Source organism: Equus quagga, chromosome 2 (genome assembly GCF_021613505.1).
Source record: "Equus quagga isolate Etosha38 chromosome 2, UCLA_HA_Equagga_1.0, whole genome shotgun sequence".
Classification (NCBI taxonomy): Eukaryota; Metazoa; Chordata; class Mammalia; order Perissodactyla; family Equidae; genus Equus; species Equus quagga.
In genome coordinates this window covers 140,962,804-140,987,704 of record NC_060268.1, presented here as the reverse complement: position 1 = coordinate 140,987,704, position 24,901 = coordinate 140,962,804, and the positions used below count along the sequence as shown (strand labels likewise).

The following is a 24,901-nucleotide window of genomic DNA, read 5'->3' as shown; positions in this document are numbered from 1 at the left end:
AACAAGAGTCCAGGACCAGACGGCTTCTCTGGAGAATTCTACCAAACATTCAAAGAAGACTTAATACCTATTCTCCTCAAACTGTTCCAGAAAATTGAGAAAGATGGAGAACTCCCTAACACATTCTATGAAGCCAACATCACTCTGATCCCCAAACCTGACAAGGACAACACAAAGAAGGAGAACTACAGGCCGATATCACTGATGAACATAGATGCAAAAATCCTCAACAAAATTTTGGCAAACCGATTACAGCAATACATCAAAAAGATTATACACCATGATCAAGTGGGATTTATACCAGGGACACAGGGATGGTTCAACATCCGCAAGTCAATCAACGTGATACACTACATCAACAAAATGAAAAACAAAAACCACATGATCATCTCAATAGACGCAGAGAAAGCATTCGACAAGATCCAACACCCATTTATGATAAAAACCCTCAGTAAAATGGGTATAGAAGGAAAGTACCTCAACATAATAAAGGCCATATATGATAGACCCACAGCCAACATCATACTCAATGGACAAAAGCTGAAAGCCATCCCTCTGAGGACAGGAACAAGACAAGGGTGCCCACTTTCACCACTCCTATTCAACATAGTACTGGAGGTGCTGGCCAGAGCAATTCGGCAGGAAAAAAAAATAAAAGGAATCCAAATAGGTAATGAAGAAGTAAAACTCGCGTTGTTTGCAGACGACATGATCTTATACATAGAAAACCCCAAAGAATCCACAGAAAAACTATTAGAAATAATCAACAACTACAGCAAAGTAGCAGGGTATAAAATTAACGTGCATAAATCAGTAGCATTTCTATACACTAACAATAAACTAACAGAAAAAGAACTCAAGAACTCTATCCCATTCACAATCGCAACGAAAAGAATAAAATACCTTGGGATAAACTTAACCAAGGAAGTGAAGGATCTATACAATGAAAACTACAAGACTTTCTTGAAAGAAATTGACGATGACATAAAGAGATGGAAAGATATTCCTTGCACATGGATTGGAAGAATAAACATAGTTAAAATGTCCATACTACCTAAAGCAATATACAGATTCAATGCTATCCCAATCAGAATCCCAAGAACATTCTTCACAGAAATTGAACAAACAATCCTAAAATTCATATGGGGGAACAAAAGGCCACGAATTGCTAAAGCAATCTTGAGCAAGAAAAACAAAGCCGGCGGAATCACAATCCCTGATTTCAAAACATACTACAAAGCTACAGTGATCAAAACAGCATGGTACTGGTACAAAAACAGGTCCACAGATCAATGGAACAGAATTGAAAGCCCAGAGATAAAACCACACATCTATGGACAGCTAATCTTCGACAAAGGAGCAGAGGGCCTACAATGGAGAAAAGAAAGTCTCTTCAACAAATGGTGCTGGGAAAACTGGACAGCCACATGCAAAAGATTGAAAATCGACCATTCTTTTTCACCACACACCAAAATAAACTCAAAATGGATCAAAGACCTAAAGATTAGGCCTGAGACAATAAGTCTTTTGGAAGAGAATATAGGCAGTACACTCTTTGACATCAGTTTCAAAAGAATCTTTTCGGACACTGTAACTCCTCAGTTGAGGGAAACAATAGAAAGAATAAACAAATGGGACTTCATCAGACTAAAGAGCTTCTTCAAGGCAAGGGAAAACAGAATTGAAACAAAAAAACAGCTCACTAATTGGGAAAAAATATTTACAAGCCACTTATCCGACAAAGGGTTAATCTCCATAATATACAAAGAACTCACACTGCTTAACAACAAAAAAACAAACAACCCGATCAAAAAATGGGCAGAGGACATGAACAGACATTTCTCAAAAGAAGATAGGAATATGGCCAATAGACACATGAAAAGATGTTCATCATCGCTAATCATCAGGGAAATGCAAATCAAAACTACACTAAGATATCACCTTACCCCCGTTAGATTGGCAAAAACATCCAAAACCAAGAACGACAAATGTTGGAGAGGTTGTGGAGAAAGAGGAACCCTCATACACTGTTGGTGGGAATGCAAACTGGTACAGCCACTATGGAAAACAGTATGGAGATTTCTCAAAAAGTTAAAAATAGAAATACCCTATGACCCAGCCATCCCATTACTGGGTATCTATCCTAAGAACCTGATATCAGATATCTCAAGAGTCCGTTGCACCCCTATGTTCATCGCAGCATTATTTACAATAGCCAAGACGTGGAACCAGCCTACATGCCCAGAAACTGATGATTGGATAAAGAAGATGTGGTATATATACACAATGGAATACTACTCAGCCATAAAAAAAGACGAAATTGGCCCATTCACAACAATGTGGATGGACCTCGAGGGCATTATGTTAAGCGAAATAAGTCAGTCAGAGAAAGATGAACTCTATATGACTCCACTCATAGGTGGAAATTAGTATATTGAGAAGGAGATCTGATCGGTGGTTACCAGGGAAAAGGGGGGGTGGGGGGAGGGTACGGAGGGGGAAGTGGTGTACCCACAACATGACTAACAAAAATGTACAACTGAAATTTCACAAGCTTGTAATCCATCATAACATTAATAAAAAAAAAAAGATACTACTGCAATGTGCATGAGTATCGATATCAAAAACTATTTTGTAAAAGTCTAACTGCATTCTGCACTATCTTCAGTTGTGTAAAGAACTATGACTACTGATAACAGAAGTTGAAAATAAGTATTTCTTCTTGCAAAGAGAGGAGGTAACTTCTCCTTCTCTACCAAAATAAAGCCCAAAACTATTTCAGAAGAATAGCAGGTGAATTACCTTTGTATTGAAACAATGAACCACCATGACTTTGAATAAAACCAAATCACATTTATCTTTTGTTTAAAGAATCATGAATTATACTTTGACTATTAAAAAGCAGATTTCATTTTATATTGACATTGGGTTTTATTTTTATGACAAGTGTAGCTGCTCCTGATGCAGGAAGGGTTAATAATCACTGGAAAAGGCTTGCCAACAAACTGTTACCTGGAGGTAAGAAGGCAGGTTAGCCAATGACGGGTAAGACCTCCAGGGGGAGGCAACCTAAGCCAGGCATCGGTCACCTGGGGGCACAGATGGAGACACGATATCAATATTGGGAGCAGGAGGAGCCGTTGCCTAGGAGGCCTTGCCTGCTCCGAGATAAAAATATACGAGCACAGCAATAACATGATAATATCAAAACAGAGGCCAAGGGAGGGCTCCTTGAGAAATCACTAAGAATTCTTGGCATTCGCTAATTACTTCATCCAGGACACTTGTGTATGTTTAACAGGTGTAAGCTATGTATATATTGAAACGCTGGTTGTAATAAACTCAGAGTGGCCATCAGCCCTCTCCGCATCTATCCTGATGTGTACATTGGATTGCAACACTGACAACAAGTGTCAAAATATTTTACAGATATTATGTGCCTATTACACAAAACATTATTTTCAAAAGTTGTATTATGGAAATGTCTGTGTTTCATTATCAGATAAAATTTAGATCATTTATGATCACTCGCTGTTGATAACCTTTTCAGCTTCAAATTCATCTTTGTGATAAGTACACTTAAAGGAATTGGTATGTGATTGGCAATACTTACAGCAATTTAATTTAGAATACAGCAGACAAAAAAGACTATACAACTAAAGAAACTCTCAGATACCATAATATATTTCATATGTTCCAGCTTGGCTTATGTATATATGTATATGTGCATGTATATATATATATATTCACTAGTTTCATAGGATAGGACCATACCTGATGTATATCATATACTCAGTTTATGTGGACATAAACGAGAAAAAAGAAAAGAACTTAAGCGTAGGACTAATAAAGTGTCTGTGGGGAGGAGATAATGGAGTTTTAACCCATTACCAAGTTGAGAAATTAGTAGGATGATGGTGAGAGAAGAACCCGACATCCAGGGCATTTATCGATGTGAATCAAATATTACTAAATAAAATCAATCCTCCCCAAGAACAGAATACTATTACTTTCACATGTATAATTTTATCAATTTACTCAGTTGCCAAGTAAGGCAAACACTATTTTTGTTTTGTCCATCTGCTCAGACACAAAATCTAGGAGTCATTATTATGTCTTCCCTTTTCTCATACAGCCAATCCATAACAAATTCTGCAGGGCGTACCTTCAAAATATATCCTTAATCTAATCACCTCTCCCTATGTCCACCACAAACACCAGTCCAAGCCACAGTGATGTCATTCCTGGACTATTGCTATAGAATCATAACTGGTCACCTGCTCTCCAGTCAACAACCTTTTAAAACAGAAGCCAGAAGGTTATTTCTTTGTGTGAAATTTCTAAGGCTACATTGTCTGAAAGAAATATAATGCAAGTCACATATGCAAGTTCAAATTTTCTAGTACCCACATTAAAAAATTAAAAGTAAAAATGGTGAGATTAATTTTAATATATTTATCTCAATATATCCAAAAATGGTCATTTCAATACATAATCCATATAAAACTATTAATGAAATACTTTCCTTTCTTTTTTTTGTATTAAGTATTTGAAATCTGGTGTATATTCTGTGCTTACAACACCTCTCACTTGGACCTGCCACATTTCAAGCACTCAATAACCTCATGTGGCTAGTGAGTACTATATTGGACAGTTCTAAAGACTTTGTATCTTACACAGAATAACATGTTAAATCCTTCAAGTACGAGGTCCTATATAACTCATTTCCCTTATTGATATGACAAATATGCTCCTACATCTGAGTTTTCATATCTGCACTTTCCTCTTTCTTGGATAACTTCCTCAAGCCCTTCTCCCACTCCTGCAACATCATCATAGCCACATGACTTTCTCCATCATTTCTTTCAAGTTTCTATTTAGATTTCAGATCATTAGACAGGCCTTTCTCAATCATTCTATATGAAATAGTGCCTCTCTTCCATGATCTCATATTATGTCTCCTATTTGTCTTTATTGCAATTATTGCTACCTAACATCATATTATACGTTAACTTATTACTATCATTTTATTTGCTGTTTCCCTCAATAGAATATAAGCTCCATGGGAAGAGGGGGTTTGCTTTGCTCACTGCTAAATCTCCAGCGCTTACCACCAGGAAGGACTTTTTATTTAATGAATAAATCTCCACCTTCAGGACATGGATATTAGGACTCACAGAGTTTAATTAACTGGCCCAAGACCTCTTAGCTAGTCATTGATGGGCTGGGGCTAGAGCCTAGGTCTTCTCAATTCAAAAGGAACAACAGCCTTCCTGGGGATAAAAAGTTAATATATTGCTTAGAAACTTCATGTGAGATTTTTCCCAAAGTGGTTTCTTATGGGAATTTGAATAGAATAAATAAGCATTGTAACTTTTTTCAATTTAGAAAATCTAATGTTCTAAATTAAGAGTGACGAGTTAAAGTCCACAGGCTAAATCCAGCCTACTACCTGTTTTTGGAAATAAAATTTTAAAGAGTATGTTATTATTAAAATTACTAATTTAAAATTATTATTTTTAAATTTTAAATTATTAATAACATTTAAATATTATAATAAAAATAATTTAGTAAAACATTTAAATATTATTAAAAATTATAAAATAATATTTTAAAATTTATTATAAAATATTAATATCTGCTCCTTTACAGAAAGTTCCCTGACCCCTCCAACTCTAAAAGAAAAAAGAGAAGGTAAAAATGATCAAAGATAATGTGTTTATTGATTTGCCTTTCAACTTAACCTTTCTTCTCAATATAAAGTCTTCATTACACTGATTTAAGAAAATATAAATGCTGGCATTTATTGTTTACTGTTTCATAGAGTCTATTCCCAAGACAAGTCATAATTCTCATCTAGAAATACATATCTTCGTTAGATTTCTAAGTATGTTTTGCAATCATTCCAGGAGGTATAAGTTAACTTCACAGACATATTTCAAATATTATATAAATATTTCATGGAGATGGGCTCTTCCACACCAAAGCAATAACTGCTTCAATAAAGTTCTACTATCACTGAATTTTCATATTGTATTTCGAAAGTAAGAGAAATGTTTGAGCAACTCTGAGACTGAAATTATCATTTCCGATTCATATTGTAACACAGAATTTCTAAATTCTTTAATTTATACTTTTCAAAAATACCATTTCTTCAGATTCTTAAGGATTTGAATTTTAGAATCTCAAATTTCTTTTATTCATTTGGGCTTCATGGTGAAGTGGAAGGAGAAAGGAAGAAGATGTTATTTGCAAACGTTTCTTAGCTGCCTCTTTAGACACTATTGCCAATCATTTGTTGGTTACAGTAAAGTGTCCCTATCCTTATGTTCACAGCTGTTTCTCCTCCTCCTTAATCTCAAGAATTTATAAGAGAAGCACAAGACTCACAAAGAGATAAACGCTAAAGTCAACCTAAAATACTTTGGAACATAGATATGCAAGGCCACCTGTAAGTGGCAGAAATTCTCATTGGAATTTGCTGAATATATTAATATAATTTAAAAAGAATGTGCTTCATTACAAAGGTTGCATTGGTTAAATTCATAAGAATAAAATAACAAAAGTAATTTAAAAAATTCAGTAGAGTCATTTTAGCCAATTCCAGGGGAGTGGGGAGTAATCATTACCATCACTTTGGCAGCTGACATGTACTATGAGCATTCTATTTTTCAGACACTGGCTCTTAGCCATCAAAGGATGCTAACTCTCTTTCTAAAACCCTCAAACCCTCCCCACTGTGAAATGGATATATTAGGTCATTAAATTTTTCTTTCATCAACTCTCCCAGTTTGTACTGGTTTCGTGCTTACCAAGGAAACTTTGGATTATGATCTGGTCTCATATATGGGTCTGCCTAAAGGAAAAAATAAAAGTGATGATCATAAGGAATTCAAGTTTTCTACCTCAGAGGGTAAGGATGTCTCATGGGAAATATACAAAATGGCTTTGATGATGATGTGATTTGTCATTGGAGAATGTCTATAGGAAACGAATGGGCTGGTTAGTCTGGCCACTGGTACAATACATTCTTATTTTTAATTAACAAATTGGTACTTTGCTGTCTAGCTCGGTTATGTGTGTATTTTTATCATTCAACCCTGGACATTAAGAGTGAGTGCTTGGGGCTTCATGATGCTGAGTCAGGTCTAACAGTCCTTATCAATACCACTTCTGTCTACTAAAGTAGCTTTTAAAGAGGGGTCAGAAAGGCTACACGCTGTATGATTCCAAATGTATGACATTCAGGAAATGGTAAAACTATGGAGACAGTAAAAATGGGTTAGTCTGGAAGGGAGAGATGAATAGGGGGAGCATAGATGAATTTTAGAGCAGCAAAACTACTCTACGTAATACCACAATGATGGATATATGTCATTATACATTAGTCTAAACCCACAGAGTGTAGAACACCAAAAGTGAACCTTCATGTAAATTATGAACTTTAGGTGATTATGATGTGAAAATGTAGATTCATCAACTGTAACGTGTGTCACTCTGGTGCAAGATGTTGATCGTGAGGGAACCTATGTATGTGGGGGAGAAGAGGACATATGGGAATTGCCTGTATCTTCTGCTCAGTTTTGCTGTGAACATAAAAATGCTCTAAAAAATAAAGTTCAGGGGCCTGCCCAGTGGCACAGCGGTTAAGTTTGTATGTTTAGCTTCCACAGCCCGGGGTTTGCCGGTTCAGATCCCGGATGCACTCATGGCATTGCTTGGCAAGCCATGCTGTGGTAGGCGTCCCAGGTATAAAGTGGAGCAAGATGAGCATGGATGTTAGCTCAGGGCCAGTCTTCCTTAGCAAAAAGAGGATTGGCAGCAGATGTTAGCTCAGGGCTGATTTTCCTCAAAAAAAAAAATAATAATAATAAAACACAAAGAATAAATAAGTCCATTTTTTAATAAAGGGATCAGAAATTTTTGCGCTTAATAATCTCTAAATTAACACAGATTTTTAAAAATCTTCAAAAAGGAATCAGGCATGTGCCTGCTATGCTTACTGCACTAGTAATTTATATTTAATTGTATCACAAACAACACAAGATTGACATCCTTATTTCAATTCTCAAGACAAGGAAGTGTGGCCTTCAATGGTAAATATCTTGCCCAGAGGTCATCAGCTATAACAGGATTCAGACTTGTCTGTCTGAATCCATAATCTGAGCTCCATTACTAAACCATGCTCTTTGAATAGAATGAGCAAAAACTCTGGCATCTCTCTGCCGTACCCTTCTGACTTTGGGTCACTAACTTCATTTATATACAATATCTTATTATTCATTGAATGTTCATCATTTCCATCGTCTGAGATGGCTTGTATTATTTAGTTCTCACAACAATCCTATGACATAAGTTTTAATAGCTCTCCTCAACAAATGGTGAAACTGTCTGGGAAACTTTAAATTATTTGCCCAAGCTGGTGTTTCAAGACCAACGTTATATGAAATCAAAGCTCCTTTCACAGTGTTGCATTTCTTTCAAGACTTGAAAGTTGCCTGATTTTTCTCATTCATATCTTCATATCCACTTAAGAGGAACAAATCATATAAATTACTGTGAAATTACTTTTAAGTTGCCATTTTTTTTCAGTTTTCATACATTTTGTCTCATTATGAAAAAAAGGCATCATGATTTTGTGTGTATAAAATTTTCATTCAATAAAATGCATAGAGTCCCTACTATATAACTGGAATTATAGCAGTAAAAAACAGATTTCCTAGCCTCATGGAGCTTATATTCTAGTTGGAAATTGACATGACATGTAATAAAAATATTAGACAATGCTTTGAAGAAAAATAGAGCAGAATAAAGGCTTAGAGGTTGAAGAGAGCATCACCTGTTTTGGATACTGTAATCAGAAAAAGCCTGCCTCAACAGACAACATTAAAGCAGCTAAGAGACAGGCATAATTCTAACGTTTTTCAGGTATAATCAGCTATTATTTTGATTAAGGTTAAGTGTATAGAAACTGTCTTTACAGAAGTAAACAAGACACTCTATGATTGATATTCTCTGCATAAATGTTGATAATCACTTCCCATAGGGCATTTTATGTGACACCCAAAGGTTAAATTTGTGAAATATCAAGAAATAATTGTGACAAAGTAATATGCTTTTATTACAGGAGAATCACTCATGCCTTAATCAGTGTCTATTGTATTTTACTTGACACATAATTACTAAAAGGTTAGCTATCTGATTATCTGAAGCTTCTTCTGGAAACTTAGAAGTAGAAGATATTTTGCTAGAGGCAAATTGACAGCAATAATTGACGTCTGTCAACCTGAACTCAATAGAAAGCGCAGAATAACAAATACATACCAATATAAAAATTATGTAATGATGGCAAGCTGGGTTAGAGTAGTTAAGAGTGAAATAGTAAAGACATTTTGATAATCCCTGATAGCTTTCAGAATATTAGAGAACTACAGTTTAAAAAGTAATCACCACTTTGTCTGAGTCAACAATAACACATTCAGCCATGTTCAGTGCTCACTGCTCAAAAGGCAACGTGGCATGGAACATATTCTAGAAAAATTAAAATACATACTGTTTAAAATTAGTTATCTCTGTTTTTAAAAATAATAAGCTTTAGACATCGAGACACATCACTTTGAGAAACAGCATTCCCTGAACAAGCTAGATTGCTGAGATAATGAACTTTTTGAATGATTTGGGGCCACAAAATCAAGATAGATGCTCAAATAATGAAAATTATGGTTTATTTCTTATATGCTGCATTTTGAGGTTATGTTGATGCAACAAAAAAAGCACTCCGCGTGATAAGATCTCATATCTAATCTTCATCCCTGTTTGAAGGTACTCTCAGAATCCGCTTATTTCAAATGAACTAGGAAAAGACTAAGCTAAATTATTTTTAAGACAGTGTATTAAAATATATATTTAATATGAATATTGCAATGATTAAAGTGACCTAATCCAATAAAAATTATAGCCATATGAAAGTAAATATATAAGTAAACAAAAATCCATTACTCTGTAAGTTCTTCAATCTTTTTTTCCACTAGAGTAGGGGGCACGTTAGAAACAATGACTTGCATATCCAGCTGATTGACCACAGAGACCTGAAAGAAGAGAAACAGAATTCATTTGGCTTTTACTAATTAACATTTCTATAATCAAAAAATAACGTTTTTATTTCTTCCCTGGTATGTATAGACACAGTGGTTTCCTAACTTTAAATTTAGGAATAAATGATATTTTTAGTGACACAATCTCCACTAGATGTTGGGGCACGCTGGGAATGGAAAACTATTTGTTATTTATTTAGAAGTTACAAAACTTAAGTGACTTTGTTGTTGGTTTTGTGTTTGTTTTCCTGGTTATTTACTAAGGTATGAAAGAAGGTATTTTTGTTTGTTTTTTAATTGGGTTAAGAACACTCAGGAAAAACTGGCTTTTAGATTTTCTAAATCTCCAGGGATCATCTATTCATTATGACAAAGAATCTGGGATATTACTAGTTAGAATACTTCATTCCATGGGATCATCACATATAGCCTTCATGTCTGCTTTAGCCAACTTTATGTTTGTGTAGATAAAGAGAAATACACATGTAAACTTACATGTGGGGCTAAGATGAGCTAATTTAACAGGTGCTGAAGAGTCCGTCCTATTAAGTTAACATTTACAGAGTTCCTTCCATGTTCTTATTTAGAAAAATGGAAGAAAAATAATAGCATTTATTATCTGCTTACAACATACCATTTACCTTTTTTCTCAATACTCTATAGGCTTTAACTCATTTAATTCTAACAACTGCCATATCAGGTAGTTATGACTATCATTCCAATTTTTAAATAAGAAAACTAATAAAACAAAGAGACACCAAATAACTTGGTTCCAATTTAAGTGCAGGCTGTCCAACTCCAGAACATGTGCTCTTTCCTATTACCCAAAATTGATATAAAAAATGTGAAGTCAAGTCATATATTGTTTTGCACACACATCACACAGTATTAAAATTGTGAAAATGCATATGCACCAGGACCATGAATCGAATACTCTGGATTAGCTATATTAGCTTCATACAACTGAATATAATTTATATTAGGAAATAATTTCGTGATGACATGTAGATATAGGTTCCTTGTTTTCTACATATAGTTGCCCACAGCTGCCTGAAACTCCAATGTCTTCAGGGCAGGCAAGTAACCTAAACGAACGACTGTGGAGAAGGACAACAGAAAAGAATACAAACAAAAGCCACTGCTTGAGAAGGCAGAAGTATAAGCAGTAGTCTTAGGTTTCATCTAAATTAAAAATCTTATCTTCACTCACTCATACTAAAAACTTTTCAATGATCTCCCATTACTTTTAGGAAGAAGTTCCAATATTTTTAATATGGCCCATGGCTTTTATATGAACTGCCTAGTTCCATCTCCAGTCCTGGCTCTCATTCACTTTTCCTCTCCCACTCTTTCACGCTGATTAAATACAGATCAGTTATCCAGACCTGTATCATTTCTTTTTCTTCTTGGTCCTGGCACATGTGTTTCCTTCTGCACAGTCTTATTTCTCTTCATATCTCCCTTCTCTTGGCTGAAAGGATTTCAGATCTTATGATAAATATCATTTTGTTAGGAAAATTTCCTTGTGTATATGTTATGATTTATAAATATATCACACTATGATTACTTTGAATTGAATCTTTCTAAATATATTTTGGATAATTTTAAAAGTATACTTTTTAATTTCCATACAATGGTTTATGGAGTCCAAATAAGAAATCCATAACCTTCACATTGCCTAAGTACATAGTACATATATAATATGTATACTTATATTTTCTTTGTGTTATTATAACACTTTAATTATAATTAATGTAGTGACCTTATTGTTTAACCTTAAAGTACCACAATGTGCATATCTTAAATAACAGGAAGAAAAATGACATTATTTTATATAAGGTTTACAGATTTTAATTTGATCAAAATTCTATGTCAACCTTAATATTTTCTATGTCAAAAGCTTCTTGGCTTAGATTGGCCTTTTTAAATTCCATTGCAGCTTTACTCTTATAAATGAGGATGTTCAGGTCTTCATGCCCACCGCAATCATGGAGATTTGTCTTCACCATTATTTAAGAAGAAAAATATTTGATCATTGATGTTTGCGTATATATAAAGGCTAAACTTGTCCAGAGAACTAAGTGAAGAGAACTGTGAAAAATGAAGACTTAATAAGACGTAAACAGCAAAAGAAAAATTATACTTGATTCTGTCTTTATGTGACAAATATTTCCAATAATAATTATACTTAAATTTTTCACCGGATGCATCAGCGAAAAGTCCAAATAATCCTCACTTCCAAGTTGGTAGAGCTTCCATGGGATAGATGCATTGGTGTTGAATATTTTGAATAGACATTAATATCAAATTATCCCTAGGAACAATCTACCACTGAGCTTGTGTACAGCCTATGAAAAGGTCAGGATAGAAAAGTGATATTATTGGGTGAAGTCAAATATAACTTAGGGATCACCAATGTCATCAATAGGGATTTTGGTCAAACAAGGGAGTCACGTCTATTGGAACATTAATTTGCTCCACAACACTTTCTTTTGTTTTGTTAATTACAAAAGTCCTTAAAGTAACTTAAACAAAAATTTCTTCCATTTTAATTTCTCCAGCACAACTCTGTGAAGCCTTTTAAAATCTTAAGAGGCTCCAGTCAATTCTCTATTAAAAATGAGATCTGCAAATCAAATAGAAATCCAGTGCTTATGGCGCTCTATCATAATCATGTATAAAAACATATTATCATGTGTTTTTCAAACATCAAAAAAACCCCCATAAAGCTATATTTTTAATATCCTAAATCATAGCTATTAACAACCTAGATAAAAATTAATCACATATATGTTTTAGAAAACCTATTTCAAATAAATTGAAAAGTTCTCTGAGCTGAAAACACTGACACTGGGTGATAGTGCATAGGTCTACCCCCTTATCTGAAGTCTTAGCTACTCACAAGTACATCTGCTTTGCCACTTAGTCCCTTCCCATAGTCGTCAGTTGCAATGACTTGAAACTTGAAGTAGGACCTCCTCATATTATGGAAGAGCATAGCAGTTTTGATAAGCCCTGTATATGTTTCCACCACAAATCCTTCTTTTCCCTCTTTAATTGGTGGTATTATGAGTCTGTATGCCATGGCACTATAATTGCCGGTATCTTTATCAGTAGCCTAGGAGAGAAAAAAACACAGAGTATAAATAAGCAGGAAGAAAATAACCTTTTATTTCTGTTTGTAAGACTGATGTTTCTTGTGTAATAATAACACAATAAAACCCTCCTAAAAGTCTATTTTTTGGGATATCATTATGTAGATTTATAGACTTTGTGTCCGCAGGTTGAATGGTTGTTATTAGAATGATAATGACTACTGAACTGTGAATAGAAAGGACATAGACACTACTGCTAATAGTGAAGTCCAGTCAATGAATCAAGTGTTTTGATGGGCATGTCTGATGGGTTCCGCTCTGGGATGTGATCCAAATTGGTTTAAGGAGGCGGCAGTTCTTTACCTAACCATTCTCTTGTATAATAAGCATAATATGTGGTTGTGTTTTTGATCTAATCTATTTCCTAAAGGGAAAAAAATAAAATAATGAACTAAAATATTTCAGATGGCAATAAGATAAAGTTCAAAGCTTTTAACCAATAAATCTAAAGATGCACAAAAATATTCTAATTAGCTAATGCCATATAATAATTATAAAGGGTTAGAATACTAATCCAGCTTCAATTTTCATAATTCTATCTCTAGATTAACCACATTTGTTCCCGGTTGAAGGTTCTTAGGATCTACATGTTAAGATTTCTTAACATTTACAATTTAAAAAGGTAAACAGTTGTTCAGAATACATTTTTTGTTGTTGTTTTTTTTAATAAAGCTGTGAACATGATAGATTAGCCTGGCTTCATGGCTTCTTCTTCAGGGATATTTTTCAGAATGCCAATTTAAGAATTATTTCACAGTGACATATCTGGAAGAGGATTGGTGGATAGAAGAATTTTAGTGAATTTATACAAGGCTATAGATACACCTGATTCATAATACTAGATATGTAAGTTTTATATTATTGTTATTTTCATTATCTTGCTATTCTTACTTTTACCAAAGATATTATTATTATCATGCATCAAGCGTTTAAGATTTGTCATTACAATGCTAAGAATTCTAGAAAAAATCTTATTTAATAAAAGTCAAACTCTGAGGAATGTATTAATCTAATTACGTAATTTATTGCTATCCAGTAGAACTTTCTGCAATGATAAAAATGCTCTAAATGTGCTTTGTCCAATACAGTAGCCACTAGCCACATATGACTATTGAACATTTGAACTGAAGCTAATGTGACTAAGAAACCGAAATTTCAGTTTTAGTTCAATTTAAATAGCCAAAGGCTAAATAGTAAGTGGTAAGGTAGGGATATAAATAATGACAAAGTAGTAAACAATAGCAAATGTGTAGTAAGTTTCAGCATGAGCTTGACTCCCCAGCTTCAAGTTCTATGCAGTGCTTAACCATTTAAAACATTTCAGAATAAGTCTATGCACCTGTTAGACAAGCTAACTTAAAGTAAAAAACTAGATATTTCACTTCAGGATAAAATGTTTCTTAAACTTTCTAAGTTAAAATTCTCAGCTTTAGAATAAGACAAGCTCCAGCTAACAGCTCATCTCTTCAGATGGTCTGTATGGTTTACATAATGGCAGAGCTTAATTTTCATGTTAGAGGAAAAGTAATTCGATTTCAACATGAAGACACATTATCACTAAAAAGAAAAAAAGAACAAAGAAAAAAATAGTTATCAAAGTGTGTCCTTTTAAGCTTTGAACCAAGGAGTTTTAGTCACGCAGCAAAGTGTAGCATAAGAAACAAAAAGCATGTTCCCAACTAAAATTAAAATCAGAGTTTGAATCAAGGAATCAAAGACATTTCATTTACATACTATGAGCACATTTGGAATTAACACCAAATCAGTCAAAGATTTGGTTGAATATATCCTTTAACTTATGATTAACATGAGCATTTTCCCTGAAATAAACTTTTTACCGTTAATGCAAACTTTCTTGAGGTATAACAGACATGCACAAATCATAAGTACATAGCTCCATAAAATCTTGCAAAATAGACACACTTGTGACCAGCATGTGCATCAAGAAATAAAACACTGGTGGTGTAGCAGTTAAGCTCACACACTTGGCTTCAGCAGCCTGGGGTTACGGGTTCAGATCCCGGGTGTGGAGGTACACAACACCTATCAAGCCATGCTGTGGCAAGAGTCCCACATATAAAATAGAGGAAGATGGGTACAAATGTTAGCTCAGGCTGATCTTCCTCAGCAAGAAGAGGAGGATTGGTGGCAGATGTTAGCTCAGGGCTAAGCTTCCTCAAAAAAATAAAATAAAACATTACCAGCATCCCAGAATGTCCTTCACGCTCTTCCACTCATACCCAGCTCCCCAGGGAAACCACTAGCCTGATTCTGACACCACTGATAGGTTATGCCTATTTTTAAAGTTCACACTGATGGGATCATGATACGTGTTCTGTTTTCTGTCTGACTTCCTTTGCTCAATTTTGTGTCATGAGATTCCAAATCCTTATATTTTAAAATAAACTCTTTAACAAAATACAATCACATTTAGGAAAGAAAAGGCAGTTACAATAAAACCCTTGTGATTGCTTGGTACATTAAGCTTCTTTGCACAGTTCTTACTGATTAACTTCCAATTTCAATAAACAAGTAATTTCACTTTACAGTATTCCTAATTTGTTAAATTATGATAATCACAAAGTAGCCATATTTTAACAGTTTTAGATGCTTTTTAAACATCCCTTTTCTGAAACAAATAATCATTTAATGCAAAAGTTTGGGTATGGAATTAGTAATTATAACTCAGAAAAATCTATTTTCTTCTATGATTTTTCATAGCACCTTTGGAGCATCATGTCTACTGGTCCTTTTTTTTCAGAAATATAAAACTCTACTGTCACATATATGTTGTCAGTAACGACTCCACTTTAAATTTCTATTTCTTTTAATGGGCTTGATCCTCTTTGGAATCTCAAAGATCTCATTTCAGAAAACACTCATTGAGGATAGTTGACAGAATCATTAGCATCCTTTCAAATCTCCCCCCTCTCTCCTAAGTATACATAGTTGAATACTAGTAAGCTAAACAGTGAATGATACAAATTCCAATAGGTACTGTACTGATGAGCAATTTAAAGGATTTTCAAGTTCAATTTTGGGTCTATTCAATTTTCATCAAACATGATTTAAGACCAAAGCTTATTTATAAAGTGTGACTCTGACGAAAGCTGAGTATATTCATTCACAATTAACAACTGAATGTTCTTTTTATGAAATCAATTACAAGATATGATATATCTAACTACATGCCAAGTCACACCAAAAATACTGATGAAAACATTAAGAGCACAATTTTACATCTGGTTCAAGATGTGGAAAGCAACCAGGAGTTTCAGCAAAGAGTTGCATCTCTTTGCTTCCTACTTTTTTAATTTGTTTAGGTCACGTTGGTTTATAACATTATATAAATTTCAGGCATACATAATTATATTTTGACTTCTGTATAGACTACATCATGTTCACCACCAAAAGTCTAGTTTATCACTAATTATTAGGGAAATGCAAATAAAAACTACAATGGTGATATTACCTCACACCTGTCAGAATGGCTATTATTAAAAGGACAAGAAATAACAAGTGTTGGAGAGGATGTGGAGAAAAGGGAACTCTCATACACTGCTAGTGAGAAGGCAAATGGGTGAAGCCACTATGGAAAACAGTATGGCAATTTCTCAAAAATTCAAAATAGAAATACTGTATGAAACAGCTATTCCTCTTCAGGGTATTTATCCAAAGAACATGAAGACACTAACTTGAAAAGATACATGCACCCCTATGTTCATTTCAGCAATATTCACAATAGCCAAGACTTGGAAGCAACCTCAGTGCCCACCAACAGAAGAAAAGATAAAGATGTGGTATATATATATATACAATGGAATAGTACTCAGCCATAATGAAGACAAAATCGTGCCATTTGTGACAACATGGATGGACCTTGAGAGTCTTATGCTAAGAGAAATAAGTCAGATGGAGAAAGACAATTATTCCTTCCTACTTTTAACAATTTTTTCTTTCTTGAGGAAGATTAGCCCTGAGCTAACATCTGCTGCCAACCCGCCTCTTTTGGCTGAGGAAGACCGGCCCTGAGGTAACATCCGTGTCCATCTTCCTCTACTTTACATGTGGGAAGTCTACCACAGCATGGTATCAATTTAACCATCAACCTACTCCTGGGTGACTGAAGAGTGATGAAAGAAATTAAATAATCAGGCAGACTATTGTTGCTATGAGTCCATGGTCTCTGAGTTCAACTGTGCCTTTGATTTATTTGGAAAATCTATGCTATATGTGTGAGTTTTCTACCTCACTCTAAAATTCGCCCTTTTCTTCAAATCACATACTTTTTTCCAGAGTCTCCTCCAGAGATGAGGAAGCTTTAATTTACATAAAAATTGATGCTATCAAGTGTGAAGTCTCTCAACTACTCATCCTATAACTTAAAAAGTACCTGTATCTGCACTTACTCTTACTGTCTTTCTTCATATCTCAGAGGAGCAACTGACTCTTCTCTCTCATTGAAGGTACTTATGCTTTGATCTGAATTCCTCCCATATCTTCTGCATTTAACACTTCATCGGCTCTATATATGTCTGTTCTTTTAAGCTTTACCTCTACAGACTATAAGACATCTGTCTCTCTCATTAAAACCAAATGAGACTTTTCTTTTACTGTATACCCACTTCTAACACTATTCCCACAACTTCTATGTCTATTTGTCACAGTTTAGTTCCTCAGAAAATTTTTCTACAATCAGTCTCCAATTTCTTACCTCACAATCACCCCTTAACGGCAGCTAGAATTCTGTCCCTATCATGCCACTGAAGCTACTAGAGTCAGAGACTGAGTCTGGTTCATTCTCTGCAACTCCCAGTCCAGTGCTCTTTGAACCTCAAAGCCCATTTACATTATTTATATAATGTTATTGCTGCTGCTGCAAGCTAACGTTTATTGAACTCTTACAATTTTCCAAGTGCTATGTAAATACTTTATAAATATCATCTCATGACATCCTTTCCATTGCCTAAATTTTCTTGATATTATTTTATAGGTGAAGAAATGGAGGCACAAGAGAGATTAGTAACTTGCTCACAATCACAAAGATAGTTGATAGCACAGTGTAGGTCTCATTCTAAAACCTGTACTATAACCACCATATTCAATATGTCAGACTAAGCACCAGGACTAACATCTCAGTGAAAATAACAGCAAATTCTAGATAAACAATCTTAAGAATTCTTCCTAAATATATCAGGGAGATCAAAAGCAAACATTAAATATGCAATTTGAAAACTAAGTGAAGGCAAGAATACAAAAATCTTAGTGCTGATGGTGGTTCACTTAGACGGCTTTTTGATCATCTAGGTGAACCTAAAATTTAATTTATAAGATCTCGAGTGGCTCAGAGAGTAGGAGGCAAGAGCCAAGGCCCACTCATGGAAGTGGTCTAATAAGACTTCCCTCCTCAGAAACCTAAATTCTCACTGTAAGGTGAAGGAGAAATTCATCTCTCCTTTCCAGCCATGAGGGCCACCACCACCCCAACACTGCATAGACAACTGCCTGGCTTAATACTTGGTATTGAGTGCAGTGGGGAAAAAACTCCCTTGAGAATCCATAACCAAACACAAGCTCTCATTGGTGTTTGCAGCCTTTATTTACAGACCACCAATTTGCCTAACTCAGGGAGAAACTCCAATAATTTTGAATTTGTAAATGCAATGGTCCTGGATTCTACCTGAATGAATAGAAAAGCTACAACCTGAGAATTTGAGAAAAGTGATCTTTAATTGATAATGGCCTAACCTTCTGACAGAGCAAGTATTTTTTCAAAAAAGCCACCTTCAAACTATGCCTCAAATAATTCTAACAAATGAAGTTCCAAGAATGATGAAAAGTTAGAGTAAAATAATTCTCAAAATGAAAACAAAACAAAATATAACAAAAAAGAGTCTGTTGAGGGGCCAGCCTGGTGGTGTAGCAGTTAAGTTTGCATGTTCTACTTCAGCATCCTAGGGTTTGCTGGTTTGGATCCTGGGCGAGGACCTACACACCACTCGACAAGCCATGCTGTGGCAGCATCCTACATACAAAATAGAGGAAGATTGGCACAGATATTTGCTCAGTGACAATCTTCCTCAAGCAAAAAGAGGAAGATTGGCAACAGATGTTAGCTCAGGGCCCACCATCCTCACCCTCCTCCCCCAAAAAAGAGTCTATTGAGTTAAAAAAGCAAAATCATACCCACAAAGGCCTTAGATATTTGAATTAACAGACATAGAGTATAAAACAAATATGTTTCAGTAAATAATAGAGATATTAAAAAATATGAAGAAAGAGACTAGTTGAACACAAATAAATGTATCTTCTAGGTGTGAAAAATATAAATGAAATTAAAAACTCAGAGATGAAGTTGTTAGCAGATTAGGCACAGCTGACGAGGGAATTAGTGAACTGAATGATAAGGCAAAAAGAATCATCCAGAATACTTCACAGAGCAACAAAGATGAAAAATCAAAAAACAAGTTTGAGATATACAATTAAGAGTGAGAAGGTTTAGCAAACCATCAGAGTTTCAAAAAAAATAGGAGAAAGAATGGAACAGAATTTTTTCAGAACTGATTAAAGATAACTATCCACAGGGGCTGGCCCCATGGCCAAGTGGTTAAGTTTGGCGCTCTGCTTCGGCAGCCCAGGGTTTCACCAGTTCAGTTGCTGAGCACAGACCTAGCACCACTCATCAAGCCATGCTGAGGTGGTAACCCACATAACAGAACTAGGAGGACCCACAACTAGAACATACAATTATGTACTGGGGGGCTTTGAGGAGAAGAAGAACAAAGGTTCGCAGCAGATGTTAGCTCAATCTTTAAGATTGTTAGGCCAATCTTTAAGAAAAAAAAGATAGCTATCCAAAGATTGAAGCCCAATAAACTACAAACGTGGTAAATAACAAGTAACCAAACCTAGAACCCACACATCACATAGAAACTGTGAAACGTCCACATCCCACCCCAGCCCAAAAGCAGTCTTGGAAACAGTAGACTGACAATTGACTTCTTAACAGCAACATTGCATGGCAGATGGTAGGGGAATTATATCTTCAAAGTGCAGAGAGATAATAACTGTGCCTTTAGAATTCTAGTCCTAATGAAAATGTCTTCCAAAGCCAAGAGTGAAATGACCACTTTTTCAGACAATCACTGAAAAGATACCCATGAAAAATCCCAAATTGATTATTTTAAGTGAAAGGAATGTGATTCCAGATGGAAGATCCAAGATTTAGGAAGAAATGGAAAAGCAAAGAAAGTATTAGCGTGCACTCTACAACACAACAATTACATTGTTTTATGTGGTTAAAAAAAGATAGAGTAAAATATCCAACCACAATAATACATAAATTGGAATGGAAGTGACTGGAGTTAAATGTTCTAAGTCTCTAAAGAATATTCAGGATGGACAGGACATTGATATCTGTAGGACTGTGTATGTTAAAATTTCTAAGGTAATCCTTATTTGTATATAACTTCTCAAATATGCTAGAGACACACAGGGTAAAAGAAAAAAAATCCATCCAAAAGAATGCTTTAAAAGAAGAGAAAAAGAAATATAGGGGGGAAAAATGAAACAGGATAAATGAAAACCGAAATAAAAGGACAGGGATAGAATCTATTATATCTGTAATTACCACAAACGTAAATCAATCTTCCACGTAGACTTTATATCCATTATCTCAAGTATATAAAGGTTATTCACACTAGATAGAACACACTCTACTTTACTATATAAAATATCCTCCCTAAAAGAAGGAAAGTGATTGGAAATGTAAGCCAAAATTCATTTATATTTTAATTTAGAACTCATTTTCAGGTAGAATTTTGGCTTTCTGACTTTTTGACGGGAAGGAAAGGATGATCTGACATTTTAAACTTCTAAGAGTGTTATAAATTAGCCCTTGATGCATACTGTGTTGCTGAGAAAAACCGGTTTGAAAGGAAATTATTTGCCTAAAATGTCATTAGTCAAATTAAGCATGAATAAAGCAAAACAGTGATGTGGTATTTTTTACATAAATAAACTATTATGAAGATAGCCTGCATTGTTTTCTTAAAATTTGGGGAAAATTCATAGAGATATTCTATGAAAGGGAAAAAGTAAATAAAAATTATAAATCTCTTCCTTCATTTCTTAGATAGAAGTAAAGAGACATCTAACAAGCTTAGTTAAATTAATGCCTAAAAATTAAAACTGACTCATCATGGAAACTCTAAATAAATCAAATTTACTAAAGAATCAGTGTCATTTTACCTATTCTGTCAATTTCTTTATAATCAAAAATTTATACTGGGGTCTTGACATAGTCATCATTATGTGAAAGAGGTTACCCTGGAAGATTTGATTCACTGACTTGTGAATTTCTCTTAGTGAGCAAAATCAGGGAAGGCATGTGTAGAGTTGTTTTAAAGAAATGAAAGTCAGAAGTGACTACTGTAATTATAGTCGCTGCAATTATATTCTTAAATGAAAGTTAAGACACAGGCAACCACTTACACATTTCTAAGGCCTCATCTGGAAATTTTAATGCACGCAGGTGCCCAACATTAAGAGAAAATCACCAAATAATTGCCTATCTCATAGAGGGGAGTAGGTGAGCCCATTGATTTTCTAACAGCCTAAATAACTGTTGCCCTCTGTTGCCTAAATGAATACTATGGATGCAGAAATAGTAGTGGAATAATTAGTGTTGTCCTAAGAGCTTCTAAAGCCCATTAAAGCATAATAATGCTAACTTTAACTTTAGCTTCTCAGTTAGACCCCAATTTTAACGTGTAACAGCACTGAAGACTTGAAAGAGAGTGACAGTATTTTAGAATGTCATTGCAAAAACACTCAAATCTCACATTTCTACCTACCAACGTCAGCATGTCAAGCTATGTTTGCAGGAGGCAAAAAGAAGAGCTTTGTCTTCTTCAACTACTTTAATTTGCTCTTCTGTTTTAGGAACTACAAAGAAACCATCATTTTAAAGCTCTTAAAGACAATACACACAACATATCATAAAACATGAATAAGGAAAATGTCATGTAGCTTGATCTATTTATAAGATTATTCAAAGCTTCTGCAAAAACAAAAAAGAGAGGAAACATTTTAAATAAGAGCTTAGTGTTTGATTTTTTCATACGATTGTCAAGAAGGGACCACAGTTCAATATTAATAATTCCTAATTTCAATATGTCTATTTACTATTTACATTGTTAAGTAAAAGTCTACTGTAACTCAGAGACATTCTAATGAATAAAATAAAACTTGGTGTAGAAACAACAATTTAACAATGGTATGTAAAGACATACAACACAGTTGAATTACAAAGACTTTTACAGGGCTTTTATTATTATTTTATTCTATGTAGTTAGAATTTGCCAAGGTTTACTCTTATTTTAAAGAGTGGTGCCAAATATGACAGAATAACATCATTTGAAAAATTAAAGAAAGAAACTGAACTGAAAATAACAAAATCTTCCTTTTATTGTTTTTTAAATTAACTCACTGAAACATTCTGTATTACAGAAGGCATGCGAGTTCAAAATAAGCAAGACTTGCATTTATGTGATAATCAAAGCATTTTTTTTTTAGTTTTATTTTCTTTGTCTTGTAGAATATTTTGGAAAATAAACATTATTATTTCAAAAAGTCATTGTTTTGATCTTTTCCTCTTTATTGCTAATATAATGACTGATCATACATTCATCAATCTTGCTTTGAAATGAACTCTGAAGTCGTCTGTCCTAATTTTTCATTGATGTGGAAGAGAAAGAAACTGTGCTCTATTCAATAGATGTAGTAATAAAACAAAACACATAAACAATTTGCACCCTCTTTTGAGAGAGGAAACTCCTTTTCTTTTTTTAAGATATTACTTTTCCTTTTTCTCCCCAAAGTCCCCCGGTAGATAGTTGTGTATCTTTAGTTGTGGGTCCTTCCAGTTGTGGCATGTGGGATGACGCCTCAGTGTGGCCTGACCAGTGTTGCCATGTCCATGCCCAGGATCCAAACCAGCGAAACCCTAGGCCATGGAAGCGGAGCGCAAGAACCCAATCACTTGGCCACGGGGCCGGCCCCCCAGGAAACTGGTTTTTAATGTTGATTTTGAATCACAAAATTTTCTGGATTTTTACTGCAAACTTACTTGTTATTAAAACTGTTTAAGAAATTTGTACTTTTGCAATAATTCTGTAGTTAATTCAGCTTTCAAAGCAAATTAAATGATGTATTCATTATTTCAAACTCTCTGGTTCTTCCTTAGTTATCTTCAATAATCTAAACCAAATTTAGTTTCTTCTTCTCAACTCCCACTCTCTTGTCCCTCTTTTCGCTGCTCTATGTGCTTCTCTTTCTGTATTCTCTTTGCGTGGTAAGGGCATCACTACCTATGGAATGAACTGAGCTAAAAATCTCAGTATCTTCTCCAACTATTTTATCTCACCCCATGCCTCCTATTTCCAGTCCATCAGCAAGCCTTCTGCATTCTACCTCTGCAATACTTCTCAGTTCTGTGACTGTCTATCAAGCTGGCAGTCCAATTTCAGGCTCTCAAGTCTCATTTTTGACTCCAGCAATAGCTTAAAAACTACTGATAGCTCCCACCTGCCAGAAGGTGAACATTAAGACAAGTCCGTGAAATATTCTGTCTGATCCCAGTTTACCATTTCAACTTCTTGCCCTACATTTACTCTATTGATATTTCCCCCAAACCACATTACCCAGTTTTTTTCTGAACAATCTATGTTCTTTCATGATTCTAATTTGCACACATGGTTTCTTCTCCTTTAAAATGTCCCTTGTCTGCTAGACCAAATGATGTTCACTCTTGGACTATACTATGGCACACACACCCTCACACATGTTGAATAGATACAATGTTGAATAAAACAATCAAACCTCAGCTTACATTACTCTAATTCTCTGAAGGCTGTCTTGACTCCCCTAGGGAGTACTGCTTCCACCTGCATGTTTCCAGTAGCATATTTTATATATTTTTTACTATAGCATTTACCTTGGCATATTACAACATTTATATGTCTCCATTACACATAAAATTTGTTTCTGTTCACATTTTTTTTACTGTAGCATCATGTCTAGTAAGTAGTCAAATAATGTTTGGCTTAAATGTCAGTAGAAGAATATCAGAGTGGTTTAGAAATCAATATTTACAATTGACAGATGTGAGCACAGTTCTACCACTTATAAGCTATATGAGTTTGGGAAAATAATTCTCTAGGGCTTAGTTCCTCAACTATAACAATGAGGAAAATAGGCCATGCTGAATAGGCTGGCTGTGAATATTCACTGAAGTGTAAAATGCAGCGCCTGGCACAAAGTAAACAATCAATATTAGTTATTATTGTTACTATACCGTTGCCATCTTCTCTATAAATACTTTGTAGCTGCAGAGCTAGTCTCTTTTGTTTCTTGTCACTTACTGTAGAGTTAAAGGCACACTACTTTCTACATTTTGTACTTGGCTGTAAATTCATGGGAGCAGGACTAGTTCTAACTCATTTTTGTATCCAAAAAGACTCACTGGCCAGTGCCTGCATATAGAATGTAGTTAGGAAATATTGTTGAGGAATCAATCTGTTACTTAATATATTTCTGCATGTCTTTTTAATGAATGCTGTATTTTTTACTGACAGCAAAGCAAAAATATCT

General features: G+C 34.6%; 1 protein-coding gene across 1 annotated transcript in view; it reads right to left on the bottom strand.

Moving 5' to 3' along the window:
- PCDH15 (protocadherin related 15) overlaps nucleotides 1-24,901 on the bottom strand; it is an 874,042-nt gene that overhangs the window by 47,203 nt on the left and 801,938 nt on the right. Inside the window, exons 29-30 of the mRNA XM_046654051.1 lie at nucleotides 12,997-13,212; nucleotides 10,000-10,088 (exon numbers count right to left, since the gene is read on the bottom strand). Coding sequence (XP_046510007.1) covers nucleotides 10,000-10,088; nucleotides 12,997-13,212 — 305 coding nt within the window. The remainder of the gene's footprint in view (nucleotides 1-9,999; nucleotides 10,089-12,996; nucleotides 13,213-24,901) is intronic.